At 45.1% G+C, this 25,009-nt stretch overlaps 1 protein-coding gene across 2 annotated transcripts in view; it reads left to right on the top strand.

Annotated features, from left to right (window-relative positions):
* KCNU1 (potassium calcium-activated channel subfamily U member 1) overlaps nucleotides 1-2,284 on the top strand; it is a 265,469-nt gene extending 263,185 nt beyond the window's left edge. Inside the window, exons 10-11 of one of the 2 annotated variants that reach the window (XR_012123910.1) lie at nucleotides 597-805; nucleotides 1,191-1,415. Coding sequence is in view for 1 of the 2 variants with exons in the window: in XM_073218915.1 (XP_073075016.1) it covers nucleotides 1,191-1,442 (252 nt within the window). In the remaining variant the exon portion in view is untranslated. Of the gene's footprint in view, nucleotides 1-596; nucleotides 806-1,190 lie in introns of both variants that reach the window. The other variant, XM_073218915.1, reaches the window with a different exon arrangement.
* Nucleotides 2,285-25,009: the final 22,725 nt, after the last annotated feature.

Raw genomic sequence — 25,009 nt, forward strand, 5'->3', positions numbered from 1 at the left:
TAGGCATGGAAAGAGTAAGTAACCTGTCCAAGTTCACACAGCAGGTAAGTAGCAGAACTGGGATTTAAATCCAGACATCGTGACTCTTGATTTTACACCCAGGAGTCACTATGTCCTATGTTTTATGTTTATAACCATGTTTTATGGTCTTTATATAAATCAGAGTTTCTCTGCATTTCTGAATCTGATTCTGACTTAATGGCTAAACCTAAGCTGATACTAGCCAGCCTTTGTGCTGTAATTTTCTCATCTTTTCCGGAGACACATCTTTTATGGAGCACATAATGCCACACAATCCTTGACAGATGTAAGAAAAGGAAGAATTAGATTTACATTTCTGAGAAACCGATCCATTACGCATATGTGGCATTGTGGTGGTAACTGTATTTGCTCTGAACCTTCATAGGTCTGCATCCCTTTTATGCCACCATTTCCCTGGATTAACAAAGAAAAACAACAACATTATGTGCAGCATGAAATGCACCAATGGTTTTGATTTTTCATGAAATAATGCTGGCAATATGTAAGGAATATTTTTCACAAGTCAAAAATGGTTCCCACAAGGAGCAAATGTCATTTGTTTTTTTTTTTTAAAGCCACCACAAAGTTCCTCACACTTCTGCCTTACTTAGTCCAAAGGAAGAAAGAAAAGAAAATGATCAGAGGTCTTCAGATCCACCTCGTGTTAGGAATCACCGTCATTTCAGGCCTTAGCTACCTGAAAGCAGACCAGACATGCCCGTTTCTTCACCAGGGGAAAGAAGTAGCCACCGCTTTGCCAGCTGATCGAAAGAGTACCATCAGGGTGAGCCACGAGCAAAAGGGCGAGGAGGCGGAGTTTGCCGTTAGATCGGTCACTCCTCCTTCCACGAACCCTTCGCCACTGTTCCCTCATATGCTCTCTTCTCCCACTCGAATCATCTAAACGGGTTCAGCACCGCCCCCTCTCATCTCATCCTTACTTGCTCTCAGGAAAGAGTCTGTGAAATGTAGTCACACTAAGATGTTAATGCTTGGTAAGACTTAATTGTGTCAGATACCAGGTAATGAAGACTTAAAACCAAGTCAGTGGAGGCTGATAACACTTTGGCTCAAAAACGACAGCAGCCACAAAGTGCCACCACCAGGAGTCGTGATATAAAATCCTTCTGCCTGACAAGTCCCTCCTCTGCCCGGTTTTCTCTCACTAGGGGTCTGCACTCTTTCCTGAGGACCTCCATGCAGTCAGCCTAGAGGAGTGTTCCATGTGTGCTGTCTTATCCTCGCCGTCCACGTCATCGAGCAGCCAGACTTTGGTGGACACAGAGGCCATCATGGCCACCCTCAACGTGGGATCACTGCGGATCGGCTGCTCTGCCCAGACAGAGCCAGATAAGACCACCCCCCTGACAGAAAGGGGCCGTGGGGAATGGCGTGAGGAGAGAGAGTTAACTCCTGTCTGAAGAACTTCAGTCACGGGGAGTAGGAGAGGTTGGGCCGGGGCCAGTTGGCCTCTAAGGTCCCTTCCAACTCTCAAGAATTTCATAATAGAAGTTTCAGACAGCTCAGTCCTGGGTAATCCTAAGTCAAATGAAAAATGATACTTGTTTTCTAAATGGAATGCCTGTAACACTGTTTTCCTATTTTAAGGAAAATCATGGAATTGTGAGTGCTGTTACTGTTGTTATTAATCAAAAATCAGTGAACATAGTAATTGGCATATTATTATACTTAATAATGGGTATTATTGACCATAAGTCTCGTTGGATCATGTAGATGTTGAAGTCACTATTCTTGGTTTCATGGTTGAGAGAATGAAGTATAATCTCCTTTACTCTTTAAGATGCTGTCAATACATGAGTTTTAGGAGATTGTCTCTAAGGTCCCTTCCAACTTCTATAGATGAAAAATGTCATATTTCAGCTTCAGATTGGAAAGAGGTCATGCAAAGTGGGAATCTCTTCAGGGTGGGAATCATGTATTTCCCTCCTCTGAATTCCTCCCACTGCCTGGTTCAATTATGTCACTTGGATGCTTAAAACAATCCTGTTGAATTGAAGGAAATGAGCCAGTGAGCTGGACTCTTGAGGAGTTACCACACATTTCACGGTACCCAGACTGTGCTTGAGGTAAGTTCCCACTCCACAATTGTGGTTTACCTTCCCCTCAAATGGGAAAAGGCTTGTATATTAGTCTGTTCCTAAAAATTGACTATAGCCATTCAAGCTAACATGAAAGTACTATTCCTGAAGAGCTGTCTGTATCTAAAACAGATTTTCCATTCAATAAATGAAAGTAGCCCTGATTGGAGTCCCCTGGATCCAGCCATTTCCCTTTGGAAATGGCACTTTGATATTCATTAGGTGCTTGCTGTTAGTTCTGCTTTACAAATATCCTGAAACCAAACCCAAAGTGCTATGAAAATCCAGACCTAGGAGGTGTGAGCTGTATTTCTGCTGAACAAATCTGAAGATCCATCAAAATGCTGTTGTGTTCTGCACATAAATCCTTAGTTCACTGAGTAGGGTCACGCAGATTTACAGGAAGTTTGCGTGTGTGTGTGGGGAGTGTACGGTGTGTGTGAGTGCATGTGTGTGTGTGGGCGTGTGCATCCTGCATGCAACTTATCTGTAACTGGACAGGAAAGAAGTATTCACTTGAAGGGCAGGCACATCAATATGCAAATGAAATGCCCACTCAGGATAAATTTGGGTTAAACAGATGTCAGCCATCCAGTTAATCATCTGAGTGATTGGTCCTTCCTATTAATATTTTTTTAAAATTTCACATCCTATATAGGCTAGAAAGATAGAAACCTATGATTTTATTTCTGGCTTCCTTTATATTCATCCTTTCCCTTATATATTCATTAATTCAACAAAAATATGTTGATTTTATATGATGTGTCATGAACTCTGTTGCCCTTAAAGGAGCAACTGATAGCTTCAGAGGAGGAGGTAGAGGAGAGAGGAAAAAATGAATGAAAAAGAAGAAGAGAAAATGAGGGATATCAGAGTATTTGAATCATCATGAAGTATGAGTAGGTGCTTTCCCCAAAGACAAAAGGGAGCATTTAGAGGAAAATGTATTGTGAGGACCTTGCACAGTTCCTTATATGGAAGCCCTCATACCCATTTGTGTGATGGGAAAATACAAGTCCCGACAGACTCTACTGCACCCCCTAACGGAAGACATCAAGTCTGTTTATCTGGTGCTATAGCATCAGTAAAGTCACATTCTGAGCACTTAAGAATAGCAAAGAACCGTTACTTAAAACTTCACCAGATACCTTAGTACCATAGGAATCTATCTGCCTGGAGGTGCTGTCTAGAAATTTCCAATCCTCAGAGAAGCCCATTTGGTTCTCTTAACATTCTTCCCATTTCTTATTAATACTCCTCTTGTGCCATACCCAAGAGGTGGAAATGGGAATGCCCGCCTCCAGGAACGGATGGCATAGGATTGTGAAATTCATCTGAAGGTAGAAGACACCTTCCGTGCTGAGCATTGATGCAGGATTAGCTGACAGGCAGTCCTGTTCCCCTTCCTCCGGGACAGTGGTTCTCAGCCAGACACAGTGTTGCCCCCAGATTCTGACCATGTCTGGAAACAGATTTGACAGTCACAACTTGTGGGGTGGGGGGGGTGCTGTTAGCATTAATGGACAGAGGTCAGAGGTGCTGCCAAACACCCTATATCTCATGGGATAGCCCCCAGTTTTTGGCCCCAAATGTCAAGAGCACTGAAATCAGAAACTTTTCCCTATTAGCTTATGTGCTGAGCCTTTTGTCAGATCACTGGGCTTCCCCACATCTGCACGCTCATAATGAAATCATGCATGAAGCCCACTAGGACTGCCAGGGCTATTCCCAGGCTAATTCAGTGATTCACCAAGGGATGGGGGGCAGAGGGGCAGCAGAATGAGGGCTCTCCAAAGGGTCAGTAGGAGTGCCAGGCTCCCCGGACATCCCCGCGGAAAACTTCAGGTTTCTCAGCGATGCTCTGATTACTGCCTGTCACATCACAAGGAGAACAGGCTGGCAAACCTAGGTACTGAACTAAATAATCTGTGGCATAATCTAAACATACAGCGGTAATTAAGTCTGACAACTTAATATGCTACTGAAATTTAAATGCACAGTAGTAATCCACAATTAAGCAATCTTTTGTAATAGCACCCTGCCAGCCTGGAAGATCTCAGGTATCACACTGTGTACGATTAGGCAGCAAAAATATTGACATTAGTAAAATGTACCCAGGCCATGATCTGACACATATTCAAATTAACCATCGCTCTGCAGGCAAGGATGGGGTTCAGGCAGGAATTCAGTTGCTGGTGACAGAAGTAGATATTTAAGCAGTCATGTCAGCCGATGTAGACCGTTTCTACATGCAGTAAGAACGTGTAACACTGAAAGTCAGGATAGTCTAAGCCCTTTATTAGAGGGAACTGGAATCAGAAAGTGGGGTTCAGAGGGGGATCTTCCTTTCGTGGAAAACTGATCTCAATGTTACTGAAAATGCCGGCAAAACCTATGTACACAGTAGCCCTGCAAAGAGCATGGGCTTTGAGGCTGGTGCTGATCAGGGTATGAAAACCGATTCACCATTTTTAAGCCAAATATTCTTGGACAAGGTATGTAAGCCCTGAGTCGGTTTCCTCATCTTCAAAGGTGATCAACTATATTTAATTGACAGATCTGACATGACCGTGGTGTAATTCGTATCTCCTACAGTTCCTCCTACTCACAGCAACCACAGGGATTCTGTACAGATATTTATCAGATAATGTCAGATAATCTTAAAACTGTATAGTGGTGACCCACCACAACAATAGGAAAATCACATAGGGTCCTGTAGGCCTGTGGGGAGCTTGCGTTTTCTCCTGCTTCATCCTGTTTATACCGGCTCCTTCCTGTGGTTGGGTCCCTTATCCCTTCCCTGAACAGCCTTTTCTCATCCCTCAGGACTCCATTCCAACGTGAGAGAAACCTGTCTTAAAACCCTATCCAAACGCGCCACCCCATATCAACCACTAGCCTCTAAAAGTTAGGATTTTATCTGGCGCTTTTTCTGGAAGCATTTTGTGTTGGTGACATGAGGTAAGTAGCTGGGGCAAGGGCTCCTCACAGTCCTAGCATGGAGAAAACTCTCTTTAAATATTTGTAGAAGGAAGAAAGGAAAGAGGGAAAGGTACATAAAGCAGAGAGAGCTTCTTGCACAGTTCTGAGAATAAAGTAGAATCTCAATTCCCCCAAGTCTTCCTGCATTATGGAAATCCCAGATATTTTTTTTTATGAAAAATGGTTTAAGGTATTCAGATCCCATCACAATAAGATTTACCAGTGAATTAGGATATTTGATCCTAGCCATCGATGTAAAACCTTCCTCTTAAAATAGCTGTGTGAACAGGTTGGCATTTCCTGACCTGAAGCTAACGTGTTTTCCTGGATTCCTAAGGTCACTGCCAGCCCTAACTGGAAACCACATGAATGGGGCTCTTCCTGTGCAGCTTCAGTTCTTATCCTGAATCCACCTTGAAACGTGACTCAGAATTTCAGTGGTTGTCAGAAATATATCAGCTCTACTCTGTGCTAATAAGGAGTGGTCTGTCTACTGAGTGTTCCTTGGGGAGATGGAGGAGGTGGTGACATAGTGATCCCCCTGCAAGATTGTGGAGCGTAGTGATCCCTCTGCAAAAATCTCTGCCTGGACCTTCTCATGCCCCATCCCCTTCTCTGACCAGACCCTACACCATTGTCCCTTGCCTGCTGTCACCCTGTCAGTCTCAGCTGCCTTGTCTCCATTAATTCCACCTCTCACTCCCCCTCCCCTACCACTTACCTGGCTTAGTAAGCAAAGGACCCTCCAGATATTCCACCCTCTTCCCAAACAGCAGGGAAATCTCATGACAAGCAGAAATTGTACCTTTAACAGTATTTTTTGCCCTGTTACATAACATTGTCAGAAAAGTTCAAGAAAGATAGCCAGTAAGTTTAAAGCATAACTTTTGATGACATCACTGTGTGTGTGTGTGTGTGTGTTTTACCTGGACTCGAGCTTCTCATTTCTCCCTCTCCTTTTCTTTCTTTATATTTTTTGGTTTAATTTGGAGACCACAACTCTGGGGTCATGCTCGTTTTTGAAACTTCCCATAGCCCACCGCACGGTGATGCTGCGTCTCAGGCCAGGGCTGTGTGTCGGCTCTTTTGGAGTCAAGGTTCATGAACTCCATGAACTTTCCTCCCAAGGCAGGAGGGAAATCTGTAAACTGAATGCAGTGGGTCAGAGGCCCCAAGTGACATCTCACCACAGTACGTAAGGAACTTCTGAGGCCTTCCCGGTTGGGTCAGGCCAACCAGAGATGGGAGGCAGCCGGTGTAAGGAAGAAGGAAGAAGACGTGAGCAGTGCCTTGGCCCTGAGAGCATCTCAGAGGCAGAAAGCACCAGGAGCCGAGCCCAGGTGCCGTGTCACCAAAAGCGCCCAGGGAGCAGCACCATCCCGTTCATAGTTTCCTGAAAGGTCTACAAGCAAATGGATGTGGTTTGCGGCACTGTCTGCCTGAGCCATTACTCAGCACAGCAGCTCTGGAGAAAACTTCTCATGTTAATAAGCAACTACTATGATTTGCCTTTTTTTCTGATTCACTTGAAGTGCTATTCAGAAAATACACACCCTTATCATAAGGAGACGTAGAGGCTCACCTATTTTTTTCTGTATGTAGAAAAGGACTTAGGATTTGGGCATGAGAGTAACTTTGCCGTGAAACACCGAGCTACACGGTGTGCTCTGGTGTCCCTGTCAAGTCTTGCAAACCACTTTGTTTGCATTTATCAATTTCTTTTCTTCCTTGCTGTCTGTTTCTGCAGAGGGGCTATCATAGAACTCCAGTAAATGTCCTGGGAAATCAAAATACCGAAGAGTCCCCATCCTCACTGAACTGAGTAAGTTGTTTCAGGGACAAAAATTCAAGGAAGAAATCTTTGTGATGCATAACTAATGTCCCAAGGTTAGTTGTAGAATCCACAGTCAAAGGGCTGAGGAACCTGTGTGGGGCCCAGACAATGTTAAGTGCTTGGCTGTACTTTACCCTGGGCTTTTCCCTGACTGGGACGTCGTCCAGCTGGGCCTGTTGTATCTGGGAGTCAGGGTGCAGGAATGACGTCTGCCTTCCCCACTCTTCCAGGTACCAGTGTGGGGAGACAGCAACTGGCTGTTGTACCTACAAGCAGTCCTCCGTGGGAGGAGACGTGACCTTGCAGACTGCTGGAGAGGATCTCTCTCTATTGACTGGCCTGCCTGTCACAGGACCTTAAGCCGGTCCTCTCCATGTCCTGTACTGGCACCAGGGCTGGGACTAGGGTGACGCAAGTGAGGCACTCAGGGTGCAGACTTGACGAAAGTGCTCACTCTTGGGGACCATGACTTTTCTGTTCCCAGGTGTCTCGCTGTGTCATCTTAATCCTGGTGTGGGAGGTGTTCTTCTAAAATGGGAATATACCTTGTGGAAATGACAGCGCGCTCCTCTCTCTCACCAACAGCCTATGGAAAGTGCACAGGCATGAACCTTTCCTACATATGAGGAGCTCTGGGAGGGGAGGGCCCCAGTGTGCACTGGGGGCGGTGTTTGTGAGGCACTTGGGGACACAGTGGGATTGCATACTGACAGTAATCACTATGCGGAGTGGAAGACACCGCATCAAGGACCCGTGTCTTTGGGACAGACTGGATCAGCTCAAAGACGATCTCAAAAGCTGGTCCTGGGCATGTGATACGATTTGATTCCATAGGATAGCAAAGTTCTTGAGGAGGATTGTATGACTTAGAGTATCTAAGCTGAGTGAGGCTTACACCACACCGATGAACAGACAGACCCCTTAGTCCCAGCAGCGAGGGAGGGAGCCCTTGAGAGGATGGAGTAGGTGACACCACCACACCACCTGGGAGGGACGGTGCAGTGGGTGGGAAACTGTCTAGTCACCATGGGTCCTGCAGCAGAGGCTCTTCACATTCATCTTAGAAGATCTCTGCTCCCTTGATCCCCACTGGTACCTGTCAGCCTATTTGTAACCAGCATGATGCTGTTGGGTGCAGTTTTTATTTATATTTCATTTTTATTTTTCTACCTTCTTGGGCCATCTCTAACCTGGAGGTATATGTATCTTAAGGACATTGATTATAAGATGTAATATAAGAGTGGTGGGAGGGGACCAGCCAGTTTCTCACTGGCCCAGAAGCACATCTGGTAACTCTCCAAGGACTTACAGCTTTGTTCCACTAAAGACTTGCTGGCACCAGGCAGCCCTTGTCAAACTAGTCTAACAAATTGCCTGCCAGCTCACTCAGTTCTTTGTTCTTTGGCTGGCTGGAAAGGGTCACGGTGACAGTAGAGCCGCAGGTCTGACTGCCTGCACTCTGGTGCAGAATGTACAGCGGCCTGCAGGAAAGTAGCTAGGAAAGCTAAGGCCACGAGTTTAGATGACATATTAAGATTTGGACCAGGGCTCGTGGGACACGTGTGTGTGTGTGTGTGTGTGTGGATGGTTGGCAATACAAGAAGAGGAAAGCAGGTGTGCACAGAAAATGTGGGATGATGTTAGTCAGACCTTGCTCATCTTTTATAAAAACATGCAGCTCTTGGAAGAAAATGATTCGCTGATACCAGCAGTATACCACTGCCCCCAAACTTACTAAAGAGTTTTGTAAAGAATGAGAGGATAGTCCAGTCTGACTTAGGAACATATCCTGAGTTGTATGCCCAGTAGATGTGCTTGGATCTGTAATAATACTGTCAAGAACTGTGAAGAGTCCTAAGGCTTTACGCCACTTGCAAACTAACAAGTTAACCTGCTACCATTTCAGATGCCAGCAGGAGACACACGACTGCTGGGCAGAGACAAAGGATAGTTGATCACTCAAGCAACAGCTGTAGCCAGAGTGTCATGATTTTTGTGCTGGCTGCCCAAGCCCTCCTTCCCATAGGGTGACATGAGTAGAGCTGAGGGATACCCATACCCACCGTGGATGGCTTTCTTGGGGAGGAATTATGAGCTTAAGGAACCAGAACCTTTTATAATGGGCAGTAAGCTTGCCTTGCCCTTGCTCGGCTGGCAGATAATAAATCGATCTTGCAGCGCCATGCTCCACATAAACACGTTTGAAGCAGTAGTCTTGGGACAAGGCAGTCAGTGCCTCTGATCCCACAGCCAGCAATGACCAGCTGCAATTCACCAACTGCAACTCACTCTGAGTTGCAGCCTGGGACCAGTATAAATGTGCTAATGGACTGTTTGGCGACTGCTCCACTGGCCTCAATTAGAATGATTCTCTAAGCCCTTGCTACTCAAAGTGTACCCCATGAATCAGCAGCATTTGGAAGCTTGCTGGACATGTAGAATCTCAGGCCCACCCCAGGCCTAGCAAATCAGAATCTGTATTGTAACAAAATCCCCAGGTGATTCATTTGCACATTCATTTTGAGAGGTAGTGATTTAATTCATTATGGACCCAGATAACTCTAGGAACCCAAGTAAATACCAAGCCATCTGGGCATAGTATTATGAAAAAAGACAATAACTGGGGTGCTCATGTGTTCCTATTTCTGTTGTCCCAGTGTAGTTACTGAGAGTATCCCCTTTTACTCCCCAAAGTGTCAGGACACTTGCTTGGAGAAAATGGGCCTACAGTACAAGGATATTCCCTTGATGATATAGGTACCCAAGAGGGATGCACTTCTGTAGGGAGGAAGGAATGTGGAAAAACAATGTACTGAAGCGGGGGCAGATCCCAGACTGACACCCAAGTAGGCATCAGATCCTCTGATCAGTGATTGCCCCTCTGCGTGCCTCGTGTGGTGGTCCTGTATTCTCGTGCCTATCTGCCCACCTTCCCTTTCTGCCTCTTTTGCCTTACAGAAAATCCTTACAGCATCCACTTCATTGAACAGCTTAGTGGAATGGAAGATCACCTCTCAGGAACAAGCCTGCACCTCAGCACTGCCTTTTCCACAGGCACTGTCTTTTCTGGCAGCTTCTTAGACTCCCTCCTGGCCACAGTAAGTGCAGCTAAGCCAGGAACCCCCAAGGCCAAGCCCCTTGCAGTGGAAGAGCACCTGGCTTTGGGTTTGGGTAGATGATGATAGTGCCTCACAATTCTGAGCTCTCTGACTTTCCAAAAAGGCTGGTTCACATATATTATTTCATTTTTTTTCTTACAATGACCTGGCAAAGGAAGCAAAATTTCTACATTTTCAAGATTAAAAACTTGAGGTCCTTAGAGATCGCTTGCTCCCAGGAGGAATGGACATGAATGGCGGAGTGCTTTCCTTTGAGCTGCTTGTGTGTCCTGGCAGACCAGGCTGTTTGGTATTAGAACTTAGGAGATACTGCTGTCTCTTCCCTCTGAAATAACCCTAAGAGCTTATGCAGAAATCAGCTACAAAGGGACATGAGGTTCGAGGGAAAAGCTTTGGCCTTTGGTGGTCTAAGTGTATTTTTGTTCAGAGCTAAGTTAGATCTGCTTCCCAGCGCCCCCTCCTGGAGTATATTTTTGACTACATGATTGGTCTTTATCTCTCAGCCTGTCTTAGCCACTGAGCAGATCCCTCGCACTGAGTACAGGATTTCCCAAAGTAGAAGGGATTCCTTGGCCGAACCCCTGCTGAGCACCTACTCTGTGCAGGGCGCTGTCCTGGGTGCTGAGGACCCAGCCATGGTGAAACAGCCTGGAGTCCCTGCCCAGGTGGAGCTCATGCTGGTGGAAGATTGACATAAATGTGATAATTAAGGAACACATATGGTGTGTCAGACACATACAATTCTAAGGAGGTGAGGGGCTTGGAAAGGAGCAGTGAGTTGCAGTAAAGGGCCAGGGAAGGAGGCACTGAGAAGCTGGTGTGTGAGTCGAGTTCTGGAGCAGGGACAGCACACGCCGCTCTGATGTTTGGGGAGGAAACGCTTCGGGCAGAGGGAAGAAGGAAAAGGCAGCGTACGCAGCAACACTCCCGCTTTACTCAAGGAATTTGACCGAGGCTCGGAGAAACCTGTGCATAGCCATCTGTGAACGGCTGAAGGCACCCCTCCAAAAGAAAGGCCGCGTAACCCTCCGCCCCCCAGGCTCCTCCTACCTAGATTTTCCAGGGGAAGGGCTGAAAAATGGCTGAATATCAATATGCAAATGCTTAAGTGTACGAGGCTCTGAGCGCAGTTGATGGACTCGCAGCCTCTGTAATTCCGTGGAGAAGAGGAATAGTTGCTGACCAGCCGGGGTGCCTCAGAGGTGCAGTTTGTGCTTTTCAGGGATCGTAGCTGTGGCACGTGCGTTGCCCTAATGGCATCAATGCTATTTGGTACTGAGAGGACCATGTTGCTCTGGGCCCTGCCTCCCTAAGCTTTTTTGGTGGGAGGGGGTTGCAGCTTATAAGCCCCATCTAGCTCTCCGAGGGATAATACTGTGCAATGTTAGTTTAACACTCAGCCAGTTGGTGGGCTGTGGACTTCCTAACAGTCATAAGCAGCATCCAGCCTTGAGTGGACCAGGGGAAGATGCCCGGGATGGAGAGGCAAGTCAGGCTACTTTCTGGGATGGGGCCTCCAGAGGGCGAGGGTTTCCTCACTGTCTGTCATTGATACAGCAGACCTGAAATTAGTGGCCGAGTGTCAGGCAGGAGGGGACTTCTGATGAACTGGGCTGTCTGTGGGATACAGCTTAAATGGGTTTAAGGTCCCCGCTCTCTTCAGAGACCCCTAGAAGGCAGGCCACTTGGAGCCTTCAGTTAAACTCAAGCCTTCAGGAAACCCCAGTGGCCCACACAGGTTTGGAGAAAGTCACAGATTCTACTTAGAGATGGTGGAAAGAACAGGAGGAGCAGAGAAGGGCTGGGAGAGGAGAAATGACAAGTGAACACATAACAGAAGGCAGCGTAGGACACATGCACTTGGTAACAAGAGTCCGTACCTGGGCCTCTCTTCACATCGCACATGTGTGTGGCCTCTCTCAGGAGTACCACTCCCTCCTGGGCTGTTTTCAGATATCAGGAGGCTTCTCCATGGAGAATGAAAGAAGTTATGTAAAACTCCAGGAAAATGAAACGAGCTAAGTAAAAACTCAGGAGTCTTTTCTGAGCACCCATGGTGAAGTCTGGGAGGGAGAGAGAAAAACCACATACTGTGGCCTGATACAGGGTAGTCACACGAGGTCACAAGCCACATACGACCACCAGCCTGCCCTTATGGGCTCCTGGTAAGTGCTTAGAACCGGCACTTGGTCAACTGAATTTGGGTAAGGATGGCAGTGGAGCTTCTGGGTAGAAGGTGACGTTTCTGTTAAGGGAACTGGCTTGCATCTTGAACTTCTGAATACCTACCTAGTGGCTTCTGCCCCAGCTCTTGAGCCCTTAGTGATGTATGGCACAGCAAAATGAATATACTGTAATACTATTTAGAGCTCCAGCCCCAAATCTCTGGCCATGACAGTGATGTAGCTCTTGGGAAACAATCAGGTAACTGCCCACTCCTATTTCTCTTACCCTGGCCTGGTGCTGCTGGCTCTACTTCACCTTCTAAGGGCAGGGGGGACTTCCTGTCACCCAGCTGCACAGAAAGCGAGAGCCCGAGGGCAGGCCTGAGCCTCTCATCCCACTGTCTCTGCTCTTCTGAGTACCATTTGCTCTCGGCTGGCCTCCCAACCTTACACCGCATCAGGAGGGAATGAGAACAGCAGCCTCAGAGGAGAAGAGTACATGTGTCCTCTTCCACTGAAAGCAGTGGGACCCGGTGGGGGCCCTGCAGTGTGTTCTCCAGCACTGCCCTCCACTCTCCATACACGTGGGAGCATCTCCTTGCCGAGGAGTGTGGGAGGAGGGCTAAGATGCCAAGCCTGCGGTAACTCGAGGGTGGCAGGGAAGGGCCTGTGGTTGTCAATCCCCCCAACACAGTCCCACAGTAGACACCCCTAAGCATCACACCTCCCTGCCTCCAGATCACACCTGCAAATCTTTCCCAGTACAGACCTCGAGGAACCTGTTCCAGTAAGTTCTCTTGTTGGAATAATATTAATACGCAGAGCGGTATCTGTAATAGGAATAGAAAGAACAGTGTCTCTCAAACATTTACTTTGGGCCAAGGTCTTTGCTAAATGCTTTACCTCCATTACTTTGTTTAATTCTCCTGGCAACCCAGTTAGGACACTATCATTATGAGCCTCATTTTACAAAGGATCAGGGGCTCAGAGGGGTAAATAATGTGCTAAAAGTCACAGCACTTTCCGAGGGAGAGTTGGTTTTCAGATCGGAATTTATGATTTGATTCGAGTGAGACTTCACCACCACAATCCCTTGCTGCCGTCCCCGAACTCTGTGGTTATGAGAACCTTTCAACACAATGAGTTTCAGGTTTTGCTTAGAAGCATCCATCTCCCAGGGTGCTCGGGAGGCGCTGAGGAGGCCGGGAGGAGCCCAGGGTGCACCCAGTCCACCATGCCAACCCTCCTCTCCGCCAAATGCTGTCCTCACCTGTGTCCTGGCTGAAGCTCCTGAGAAAGATGGGATCTGAAGAAGGATTTCTATTGCTAAGATTTTGAAAACCACTTCATAGAAGTTAGACTAGATGACCAACGGCGGCACAAGGAAGAGGAACAGAATCGTGCTCCTGTTCTGAGGCAGGTTTCCAGTACTCCGTCAGGAGTCCATGTGGGAGGCAGGAGTGCACCCCCCTGCCCGTTTCCCATGTCCCTTTGTCCCCTAACAACCCCAGAGAGCATCTTCAGGCGTGGCTCTGCCATCCTGCTGCCCAGCCTAGTGCACTGAGAGCTCTGCTCCCTCTGCTGCACTGCCTGAGGCTGTAATTAGAGCCAAAACATTTGTGTCCCTGATGCCCATACGGTACAGGAGGGTGAGGCGGGAAGCAGAGGCCTGCAGACCAGGCCCCCGCTGGAGAAGGGGGCTCACACCTCCCAGGTTCTGGAACAGGACAAACTCCCCAGGGATGACTGATCTTGGTGAACTGTCTTTCCCCCCTAATACCAGGGGCCCTCCTTCTCACTTGTACTCAGGGAACTTAATGCTTCTCCACCTTTCCTCCAAATTGCCCTTAAAAAACACAAAGGAGTGACCTGAGGACAGCATGGAGTCTGAGAAACACGCTCTGAGCCCATCTCTGCTTAGAAACACTGGCATTTTTAGGTTTTCAAGCAGTTTTCTTGTTCTATCCCCAATGTACATGTGGGTTTTTTTCCAACATAAAATAATGGGTTTCCCTCCAAACCTCCTAACGCCTCTAACACTGTGGCTTCAAGTATGCACCGTACACTCCTGGCCCAGTTGGAGAAATGTGCCTGTAAGGTGTAATTCAGGTTTACTTTTAGTCCTCTGTCAGTTCAATGCTACAAAAACCAAAATACGGAGAGACACTCAGGCCTCCCATCTGGCTTTAAGACAACTAGAACTTCAGGACTGGACGTGAACTTAGGGAGCAGTTTCCTTCGCTTATAAGGAAATGGAGGCCCCCAGAAGTTACAGGGCCTCCTCAAGGCCACTCAGCTGATGGTCGCAGTCTTCCTGCCATGGCGCCTTACTCTCAGAAGTGTTTCTCGAAGACTGATGGTCTTAAGGCCTTTTGAGAGTCCCAGAATAAATTTCAGCAGGTAGCTAGAATGTTAGCACCTATATTGCTAAGTAGTATTGTAGTGGGGAGAGAGACCTCAAGCTCCTTGAAGCTGAAAGTGAAAATACTCTGGGCTGCACCATTTTCTGGCTGTGCAAGTGCAGATTCTAGCACATCTGGTTACATTAGAAACACCATCCAAGTTCGGGTACCACTGAAATATTTCAAGCACATTTCAACTTTCATATTTTCTTGAGGACGGGAGGGAGGGAAGAGGAAGGAAGGACAGGAGAAGAAAAGAAAGGCCTATGCGGCCAATAGCGCAGAACCCCTAACAATAAGAATGCGAGTAAGGGTGACATGTAAATCCCATTATTTTCCCCAGTATAGAATTGCAATCCTTTTGATGTCAAAACTGAAGAAATGATATATTCAAAAGCTAAGCCTCTCAGTTAAATATGTAAAGTACACATTTCCCTAGAGCCACCAACCCCAGAATAACCCTAGGCTGCACTCCTTTAATCAGTGGAGAATTATTCTCACAGCACTGTGTCTGGTCACTCCATGCTGTGGCCCCTTATTCTTAAACGGACTGTGGCTCACCCTGGATTTACATCCCCCATGCCCTCCAGGATCAGGGAGCCGATACCGTAAGCGCCCCTCTGGGTGGTGGCAGGATGGAGCACAGAAGAAATGTGAGCAGGAAACCATCCCTCAGGATTCCTTCAGCCTGGCCGTTAGGTGAAGGAGGCATCTAAAGTCATCTGAAAAATATTGTGAAAATTGTTTTCCTTTTATCTTCTCTTGATTCACATAGAGCATGTTATTCCCTAGGTCACTTGGCTCCAGTGGCCTCTACCTTTTACTAGCAGTATTTGTTTGTTAAGAATCAACTGCCAATTGCAGTCATATTCTTCCAGTTTTTGAGCACTTGCACTCCTGAGGACATGAGTTTTAAGTAGGCAAAGTCTGTCCTCCACAAGAACCCATATTTTAAGGAAGTGCTGCCCAGAGGTGCCTTTTAAATTCTGATTCCCAGTCCTGTGCGTAAGTCCCTGTCCAGGAGACCTCAGACCCCAGAGACCTGCACTCATGAACATCACTGCTGGTCACCCAGACACGAGAACCAGAGTTGAAGAGGGCAGAATTAGCAATGTGTGCTGTGTATCTCTTTTTAATCCTGCAAACAGTGCTTAAAGGTGGTATTAGTATGTCAGCTTTGAAGATTACAATACTGGCTAAGAAAGAACACATGAGTCGTCCAAAGCTATTCAGCTAGGACGTGCCATCCAAGATTCAAACTCAGGTGCCAGGTGCATTTCAGACAAACTACGAACTATACAATACAGAAGAATGAGATAGAGTAAAAGCCAGTAGCTGCAGGGTCATAAAGAAAGGAGAATGTCATTCTGATGAGCAGGCCAGCATAGAGTTGGCCAAGGTGACAAGACAAACCCCATGTTCCAAAGCATAGGCAAGAGGGCGTAAATCAATAGCAGAGCAACTACACATAGACTCTTGGGCACGGGGTGAAACCGTTCTTCAGGAGATGAGCTTGGTTTTACAGCAGGGGTACGACACTGATGGTTTGAGGGATGGATGATAGGGTCTGATTTGTGTTTCCAGACAATCTCTCTGAAAGCATTTTGAACAATGGGTTGCAAATGAGAAGAAAAGACAGAAAGAGTAGTAAAGAGGCCCCCATCGTAATCCAGGCTTTGGAAAACAAGCCCCTGAGTCTGGGAGTAGCAAAAATGAATGGCAAAATTTTTAGAACAATAATGGTTGAATTCATTCCTGTTATTTATAATAAACACAAAATTATTCAGTTTTTGTATAGTTAATATGTAAACATGAATTCTCATTTCTGCTGGAGTTAAAGTCTCATTTAGTTAAAACAGGGTGGAAAACATAAAACATTGTATATTTGATAAACCTGAGAAAACTGAAAGTATACTATATGGCAGTGTTTTTCACATTTATTCAGTGCCTAGACTACACCGCATGTGGCAGGAGTCCTTTGTAAAAGGAGTTTATGAAAAGTGGCTCAGGTTATTCCAGCTCAAGGTAGTTTCGAAATAAGAAGTTGGCCCATGTATCCTCCTTTGCTTTCATTTTGATACCAAAGATCCTAAAATTCTATTTTTTCATTCAATACCTATAATTTTTAATAAGAGCTATGGGAAATCTAAATATTAATGAGACCTAAGTCAATATCTGTCCACAAGTAGGTCACAATCAAAAGGATTATATGTAGATTCATATCCAGAAGACTCAAGTACAGATGACTAATAATATCAGTTGTCCCCCAAGCGAAAACCTATAGAAGTCTCGTTCAATACATATTTTTACATACATGGTGATTATTAGGGTGTCCGTGGCCTGACATGCTCCTGTGGTCCTGTAGGAAGAAGGGACCTCCTAGGTGTCAGTTACCATTACGCATTTTCTCTTTCTGCCACACTGTAAACCCAGGAGGCGGGATTAGGGTCAGTGTTACTTTCTCTGCACTTTGCCTAACCCAGCCCTTTTCCCAAACTGCCAGCTGTTAGTTAATTTTAATAATGAGCCTGAGGAACTGCTTGCACCCTGGGACCCGTTTCAATGATGCCACTCCATCTCTAAGACTGCACCCCGCCCCAGCTCATACGTCGGCTCTTCTGACTAAGCACGTGGCGTGTCCTTGCCTTCCAGGCCTTCCACAGTTATCACGTTCTGGAATTACTTCAGATGCTGGTAACAGGAGGGATAAGTTCTCAGCTGAAACAACATTTGGATAAGGATTTCTTTGGGCTGACAGAAAGCTGCACTTCAGTTCTGGCTGGAAGAATGCAGTGTAAACTGGGGCTTCTGTCCTTAAACCAAATGATTTTGTCGGACATTCAAGTGAGTCTCCTCTGATCATGATAAAGTTTCCCACCTCCTTAACTCAAGAGTGTCTCAAAATGACCTGGGCTGCTTTGGTTCCTAGATGGGCAATAGCACACACATAATGACAATCATAGTAACAACAGTTAACACAACCTTAGGCTCATAGCGTATTTCACAGCAGACAGCAGCTCCACGTGTTGCGTTTATTTGTTACAACAGTTCCAGGAGTAGATAAAGCAGTGGTTTTTATCCCCATCTTCTGTGTAAAAATCCAAGTCTGCAGGAAGCACCCAAGAGGTCTAATAACTCTGTACCTTAACAAGAATATTAATAATAATCATAATAGCTAATATTTACTGAGCATTTGCCTTGTGCCTATTTGCTTTGTTTTTGTTGTTTTTTCACTTAATCTGTCCAAGGACTTAAATGGTAGGTATTGTTATTAATTCCATTGAAAAGATCAGGAAACTGAGACCCAGAGAAACAAGCACTTACCTGAGGCTACATTATGTACAGGTGGTAAAGCAGGGCTCCCTCTGAGGCAGGAGAACCAGGATCTACCTACTCTCCCTAAACCTGAACTGATAAAGAAATATGGTCCGGTCAGCTGAAATCAGGCAGAAGGATTCTGTGTTTGGGTCTAAGAATCTGACTGGCTCACTAATGGGAAATAAGCTTGAGTTTTCTTAGCCCACCGAGCTGGTGAACAGTAGATTAAAGCAAGGGGAAAGATAACAATTCTGGCAGATTCCCATAGGGTGTCTGGGCATCTTGGGGATCAGAGTCCAGCCCGAGATTGAGGAACCCACTTATCAGTGTATTAGTTAAAACAGGGTGGAAAACATAAAACATTGTATATTTGATAAACCTGAGAAAACTGAAAGTATACTATATGGCAGTGTTTTTCACATTTATGTCAGTGCCTAGACTACACCGCATGTGGCAGGAGTCGGAGCACGAGAGCCGGAGCTGCCTATTCAACTTGAAAGAGAAGTTCAGGGCCCAGGGCCCGTGGTAGCAAAGAAGCGCTGTAGGGGAGGTGATAACAAAGTAGGATAGGGAAGAATGAGTGTAAATAATGTGGATGAACTGCAGGGAACAGGATCCAACTTCTTGGGTAGTTTTGATTAGCATTGCATTCAGCTGTCTACTGTTAATTGTTAGAGACCAGCCACTATAAGCAAATACTCTTGGTTCAGAGGACATCAGCAGACCCTCCTTCACAAGGCTCTTCCAAGCCTCTGAGCCCCACGTGTCTCAACAGATATTGCCAGAAAGAGCAAGCCCACGCTCGGCATCTGAATTCCAGGTGCAGTCAGCTCTCCAGAGCTCCCTCGCGATGGCGTGGTCCTCCGCATTTCTGGGGTCCTGGGCAACTTCCTGTTAGTATCAAGGTGACAAAGGACTGCTCATCTTTCCTCCCCTTCCTTTCTCCATGTATGTCTCATCCTCACTTTGTTCCCTACCTGGAAGAATCACAGAACTAAACAGAATGTCTCCTTTGACCTCTGCTTCTTTTGAACTTGTCTGTTCATCATGCCCTTGTTGGTGAGAGCCTGACGGCAAGGTCAGGTGGAATGCTTGGGACTGTCCTCGGTTTGGCGAGGGGGGGAGGCGGGGTCAGATCTCTCGAGCTCACTTACCATCCCAACTCATCATATACCTTGGAAACTGAATGTTTTGACCTGCTGCTCATTGTTCCTTCCTAATAGTCACCAAAATAGCCGAAGTAATAAAAACGGGCAACACCAGGCTACAGCACACCCACCAGAGCCTCGTGAGCGACCAAGAGTAAGAAAAGCAGGCATCGGGATTAGGTGCCATAAACTAATCGTATCCTAATTCCCAGGCCGCCATAAAGCTATCAGGAAACGGCTTTCGGGTCTTCCAAACCTCACTAGAAGCAAAAGCAAATGACCCTCCAGGAAGGGCTTCGTATTGCCTGGTGAAAATGCCAACACACATAGGTTTTTCTCTTCTCGCCCCAAGAAAGACCTTTGGGCAAGTGTTCTGTGGCTCTTTTGATAATTTTGGGATCCTGTGCCTTGACGTATACCGCATGATAGATGAAGAGGAGCGCAACCCGGAATCCAAAAGGGGAGTATGCCAGGTGGGAAGGAGCTGTCCCAGCACGAGAGCCGGAGCTGCCTATTAACTTGAAAGAGAAGTTCAGGGCCCAGGGCCCGTGGTAGCAAAGAAGGGCTGTAGGGGAGGTGATAACAAAGTAGGATAGAGAAGAATGAGTGTAAATAATGTGGATGAACTGCAGGGAACAGGATCCAACTAGGATTGGCCATTTAAGGAGAATGGCATCTCTGTCCCCAGGGAATACTGAAGTGTAGACCCAGATTTTAAATCAGGGTTCTTTTGTAACTTACCCCTTATCCATGTCTGTGCAACTTTTTAAAGCAGAAAAGCCACTGTCCACATTGGAAGGATGTACTTGTTTTCTGTTGGGCTCACTGGGTAAATATCTGTTGAGTGCCTCTCCTAGCCACTGTGCCTTAGACATGACAATTGTATGGGTGATATGTTCAGATTTCAGTTTAAAGAAGATCAGTCTGACAGCAGTTTAGAGGAAGAGAGAGGACGTGAACGTGGAGGGCAGGAGGAGACACGAGGGTGTGCAGTCTGCAGTGATGTAGGCCCAGACCGAGATTCTCCCGGGGGAGGGACAGGATTCAGTAGAGAAGGACAAATTAAAGACAGTAGAGTGGAAATAGACTGATGGATCCTCATCCCAGGAGATTGGGGAGGAAGCCAGAAGCCACACTAGTTAAAGTGGAGCAGGCTTGTATAGAAAGACAAGTTCTCTTCTCATAAGAGGAAAGAAGGAAAGCAACAAGGCCAGGCAAATACAGCTGTACGTGAAGGGTGTGCCCGAGGGGACTGTCACAAAGCACCAGGATTCCTCAGGCAAGCACAGGCGTAGCTCCTGCAGAGAGGACAGTGGAGGAAGTACGGGAGTTGAGAAAGAGGTACATTGGGGTTAATGGCAGAGGTGGCTTGCTGAGGATTTGTAGGACTGTCAGGTGGAAAGGCAAAGGGCTGGGATTCCTGATGAAGGGTAGATGTGCCCCAATATGGGCATGAAAGAGGAGGAAGGATAGGAAGTTATGGTCAGAGTCTGGCTTATCGAAACACAATATTAGAAGTGGGACATGTCAAGAAACTACAACATCCAGTATGTGGCCAGCAAGTGGTTTGGGGATGAAGATCGCTGGGAAGTGGAAATCAGAAATGTGTCTGGATGTTGCAGCTGTAAACCACGTAGACACTGCAGGCGCACGAGACATGGCAGCGCTAGATTTGAAAGCAAAAGTGTCCCGAGGGCCACAGGCCTGAGCGACATGGTGGCCTGCGGATGGCACTGATGAACCAGCAGGCAGGGTGATGCGGCTGCAGAGCATGAGCGGTGAAGATGGTTCTGGAGGCAGCACTGGGGAGTGTGGAGGATGCAATCTCTGTCTGTGCCTGTACTCCATCCCTCCCCCAGCACCTGTGGGGGACCTGTGGAGCGTGGTGACTGGGAGAAAGTGCAGCCTCTACTTGAGAGGACCTCAGAGAAGGAAATACTTGTTTTAAATTATCATAGATCTTGTTTGGAATATTACCGAGGTTACAGGGGACCCAGGGAAGACTATTCAGTGAAAGAAGGTCAGTGGTGCATTAAGATGGGTGTTAAGGACAGAAGAGGTGATTGTCTGAGGCAGCAGTGAAGAAGTGCAGGCTGCAAGTTATGGAAGGCCATCCTGCCTCCAGTTTTGATATGAACTCTGGTGTAATAATTATGTCTGATATTGTACGAGGCAACCTGCCTCCCTACAAAGTCTTTCCATGCAGATCCAGGTTCTGGGTGTTCTGTAAGACTCAGATACTATTTGCTTACCATTCAAGGCTTCAAATAGAACTTTAGCTTGAATTTCTTTTTATTCCTTTCTTCACCGGCCAGACTACATCCTGTGTGAAAGTTGGTAGCATAAACATTAGGGTATGCCTAAATCAGGATGGAAATATCTACAGACTATGTAATCTTCTGGTTTTAATAAAGCTTGGCTAAGTGCTCAGTATTGTGCAATTGGATTCAGTAGTGTAGCAAATATTAAAAGCAGAGAAACCTGGAGTCAAAAGGGTCATTAGAGATCAATCAGCCCAAACCACAGTCCTACCCTTCTCCCATTAAAATGCTGAGGAAAGGCCCGGAGAAAGGGAGTACCATGCCTAAGATCAGAAATGGTTGGTTTCAGAGGTAGGGATAAGCACTAGTCCCCCCCAGTTCCTAGTCTAAGACCTCTCCTATTACTCTGTGCCAGAGATATTTACTATTCATCAGAAACCAGTGAGGCAAAGCAAAACAAAAACATTTCCTCTTTTACTCCTGCAAGATTACATCATAAGTTTCGCCATTACCTGTAGCTACACTGACCCAGCTGCAGAGGCTCAGAAATCATCTTTGGCTTTTCTTTGTTACAGGTTTGTGATTACCTGGCCAGACAGTGAGTTTAACCTACTGTCCTCTGATCTTGTGTTTTGTGCCATCCCTTTCAAAACTTGTTGTTACAAAAAGGATAATATTTCATCTCCAGGTCCATATGAAATTACCAATGTAGTGCCACTGACACTTACAGACATAAATTATGCTTCTCAAGCTGACCCAGTTAACCAGACTACACCACCATTGACTACATCAGTACGTAATTTGTGGTCAACCTGTTAGTGATTCTAAGTCAGCTACATTGACTCCAAGTGGTAAACTATCATCCCAGACACCATCCCGTCAAACAGTGAAAGAAAGTAGAATGGAAAACATGAAGGAAACCACATGTTTATTCTAATCCCACTGGATCTGGCATAATAAATAAAGAAGTGTATGATAAATGCCTGCATGAGAAGAGTTCATTGCACTGTGTCCCTTGAGCAGAAAACATGTTAGTGTGAGCTGTGTTCAAGATGTTCATCCATACTCACTGGGTTCCTACAGGCAGGGACTATAAGAAAAAAAAATGAGACGGAGATGAGAAAGAGCCCCCAAATCAAGAATATGTCCTTTATCCTCAAACAGGCAAATAGTAAGTAAAAAAAATATCTCCTCTTTTTTTCCTCTTGCTTTTCCTTTCTTTATCTCTTTCTATCAGAGGTAAAAAAGAAGGTGCTGGTTTGAACTGGAAGCCAGTTTGTGTATAACTAAGACCTGTGTATGCCTGGCACAAGAGAGAGTGTTAGAGTGTCCTGGAATGGGGTGCCTGGCTGAAGTCAGGTAGATTGAAATATATAACCTTCAGAGTATCACATAAAAGATAGAAGATGTTCCAAAATGAGCCAATTCCCCACTCTATAACCTCACTTTCAGTTAAGTCATTATGCCTAGGTATACTCTGCTAACGTAGTAACCAAAAGCTCAGCACATTCAGGATGTATTCACTCCCAACTGGTGATCTTGCAATGATGAGCTTTGTAACATAGATAAACAGATAGATAATTAATCTAAGAATTAGCAAACAGTCTCTTCCAGCATATACATTATATTTTAATTTCACATGAAGTCATCATCAAGGTCAGTCTTAAATAATACCATGCCAACCACATTGCAATGAAATTCAAAATTGGTAAAAAAATACTGAGACCTCAACAAAGAAAACTGACCAGCATTTTGGAAATAAAAAGCAAGACATAAAACCTGAATCAACCATGGGTCAAATTTAAAACTTCTTGATATTAAAAACTTGTGAGATCTAAATAATGCAATCTATATATTGAAATGTGTGGCATTCTTCTCCAACAAATGGTAGTGGGAAAACTGGAGATATACATGGAAAAAATGAAGTGGGACTCTTATTTTACACCACATACAAAAACTAGAGGTAAACTATTGAACATCAGCTTAGTAATTTTTTCTGGATATGTTCTTCCCCACCCCAGGCCAGGGAAACAAAAACAAAAATAAATAAGTGGGACTACATCAAACTAAAAAGCTTCATCACAGCCAAGGAAATCAACAAAACAAAAAGGCAACTACTGAATGAGAGTGGATATTTGCAAATGATGTATCTAAGAAGGGGCTTACATCAAAAATATATAAAGAATTAATGCAACTCAATACCCAAAAAACAAATTATCTGATTTTAAAATGGATAGAGGACCTAAATATACATTTTTCCAAAGAAGACATACAGGTGGCCAACAGAAACATGAAAAGATGCTCCACATCACCAATCAGGGAAATGCAAATCAAAACTACAATGAGATATGAACTCATACCAGTTAGGATGGCCACTACCCAAAAGACAAGAAATAACAAGTGTTGGCGAGGATTTGGACAAAAGGAGACTGCCATACACTGTTGGGAATGTAAATTGAGTAACCACTGTGGAAGCCGTATGTAGGATCATCAAAACACTGAAAACAGAAATACCATATGGCCCAGTAATTTCACTTCTGGGAATTTACCCAAAGAAAGCAAAAATCACTAATTTGAAAATATATTCACTCCAATTTTTATTAAAGCATTATTTGTAGTAGCCATGATATGGAAGCAAACTAAGTGTCTATTGATAGGTGAATGGATAAAGATGTGGTATGTATACATGATGAAATATTACTCAGCCATAAAAAGAATGAATTCATGCCATTTGCTACAAATGGATAGACCCAAAGGGTACTATGCTAAGTGAAATAAGTCAGAGAAAGACAAATACCATATAATTTCACTTATATTTGGAATCTAAAAACAAAACAAACAAATAAAACAAGTAGACTCCTAAAAAGAGAGACCAGACTATTGGTTGCCATAGGGGAGAGAGGTGGGGGATTAGTGAAATAGGTGAATTATAAAATAAATGAGTCACAGGGATGAAAGTTTAACATAGACAATATGGTCAATGAAATACAACGATATCTTTGTACATTGACAGATGATACCTACACTAACTTGATGAGCTTTTAAAAATACATGTAATTGTCAAATCACTCTGTTGTACATCTGAAACCAATATAACATTGTATATAAACTTTCAATTAAAAAGCTAAAAATTTTAGAAACTGACTCAAAATAGATTAAAGACTTAAATGTCAGTCCTCAGAACTTTCTGGAGGAAAAAATAGGGGAAAATCTTCACATTGAATTAGTGATTTTTTGGCTATGGCAACAAAAGCACAGAAAACAAAAGCAGAAATAGGTAAATGGGACCATATCACACTTGAAACCTGCACAGCAAAGGACACAATCTTAACAGTGAAAAGGCAGCCTATGGAATAGGAGGAAATGTTTGCAAGCCATATATATGATAAGGGGTTAATATCCAAAAACAGTAAGAATTTCTACAACTCAACAAACTCAATTCAAATAAAAAATGAACAAAGAACTTGAACAGACACTTTTCCAAAGAAGATACACAAAAAAATGGCCAACAAGCATGTGGAAGGGTGCTCAGCATCACTAAACATCAAGGAAATGCAAATCAAAACCACCATAAGTTACCACTTTACACCCATTAGACTGACCACTACCAAAAAAGAAAAAGAAAATAAATGTTGATGAGGATATAGAATTGGAAACTGG

The sequence above is a fragment of the Manis javanica genome, chromosome 12 (genome assembly GCF_040802235.1).
Source record: "Manis javanica isolate MJ-LG chromosome 12, MJ_LKY, whole genome shotgun sequence".
Classification (NCBI taxonomy): Eukaryota; Metazoa; Chordata; class Mammalia; order Pholidota; family Manidae; genus Manis; species Manis javanica.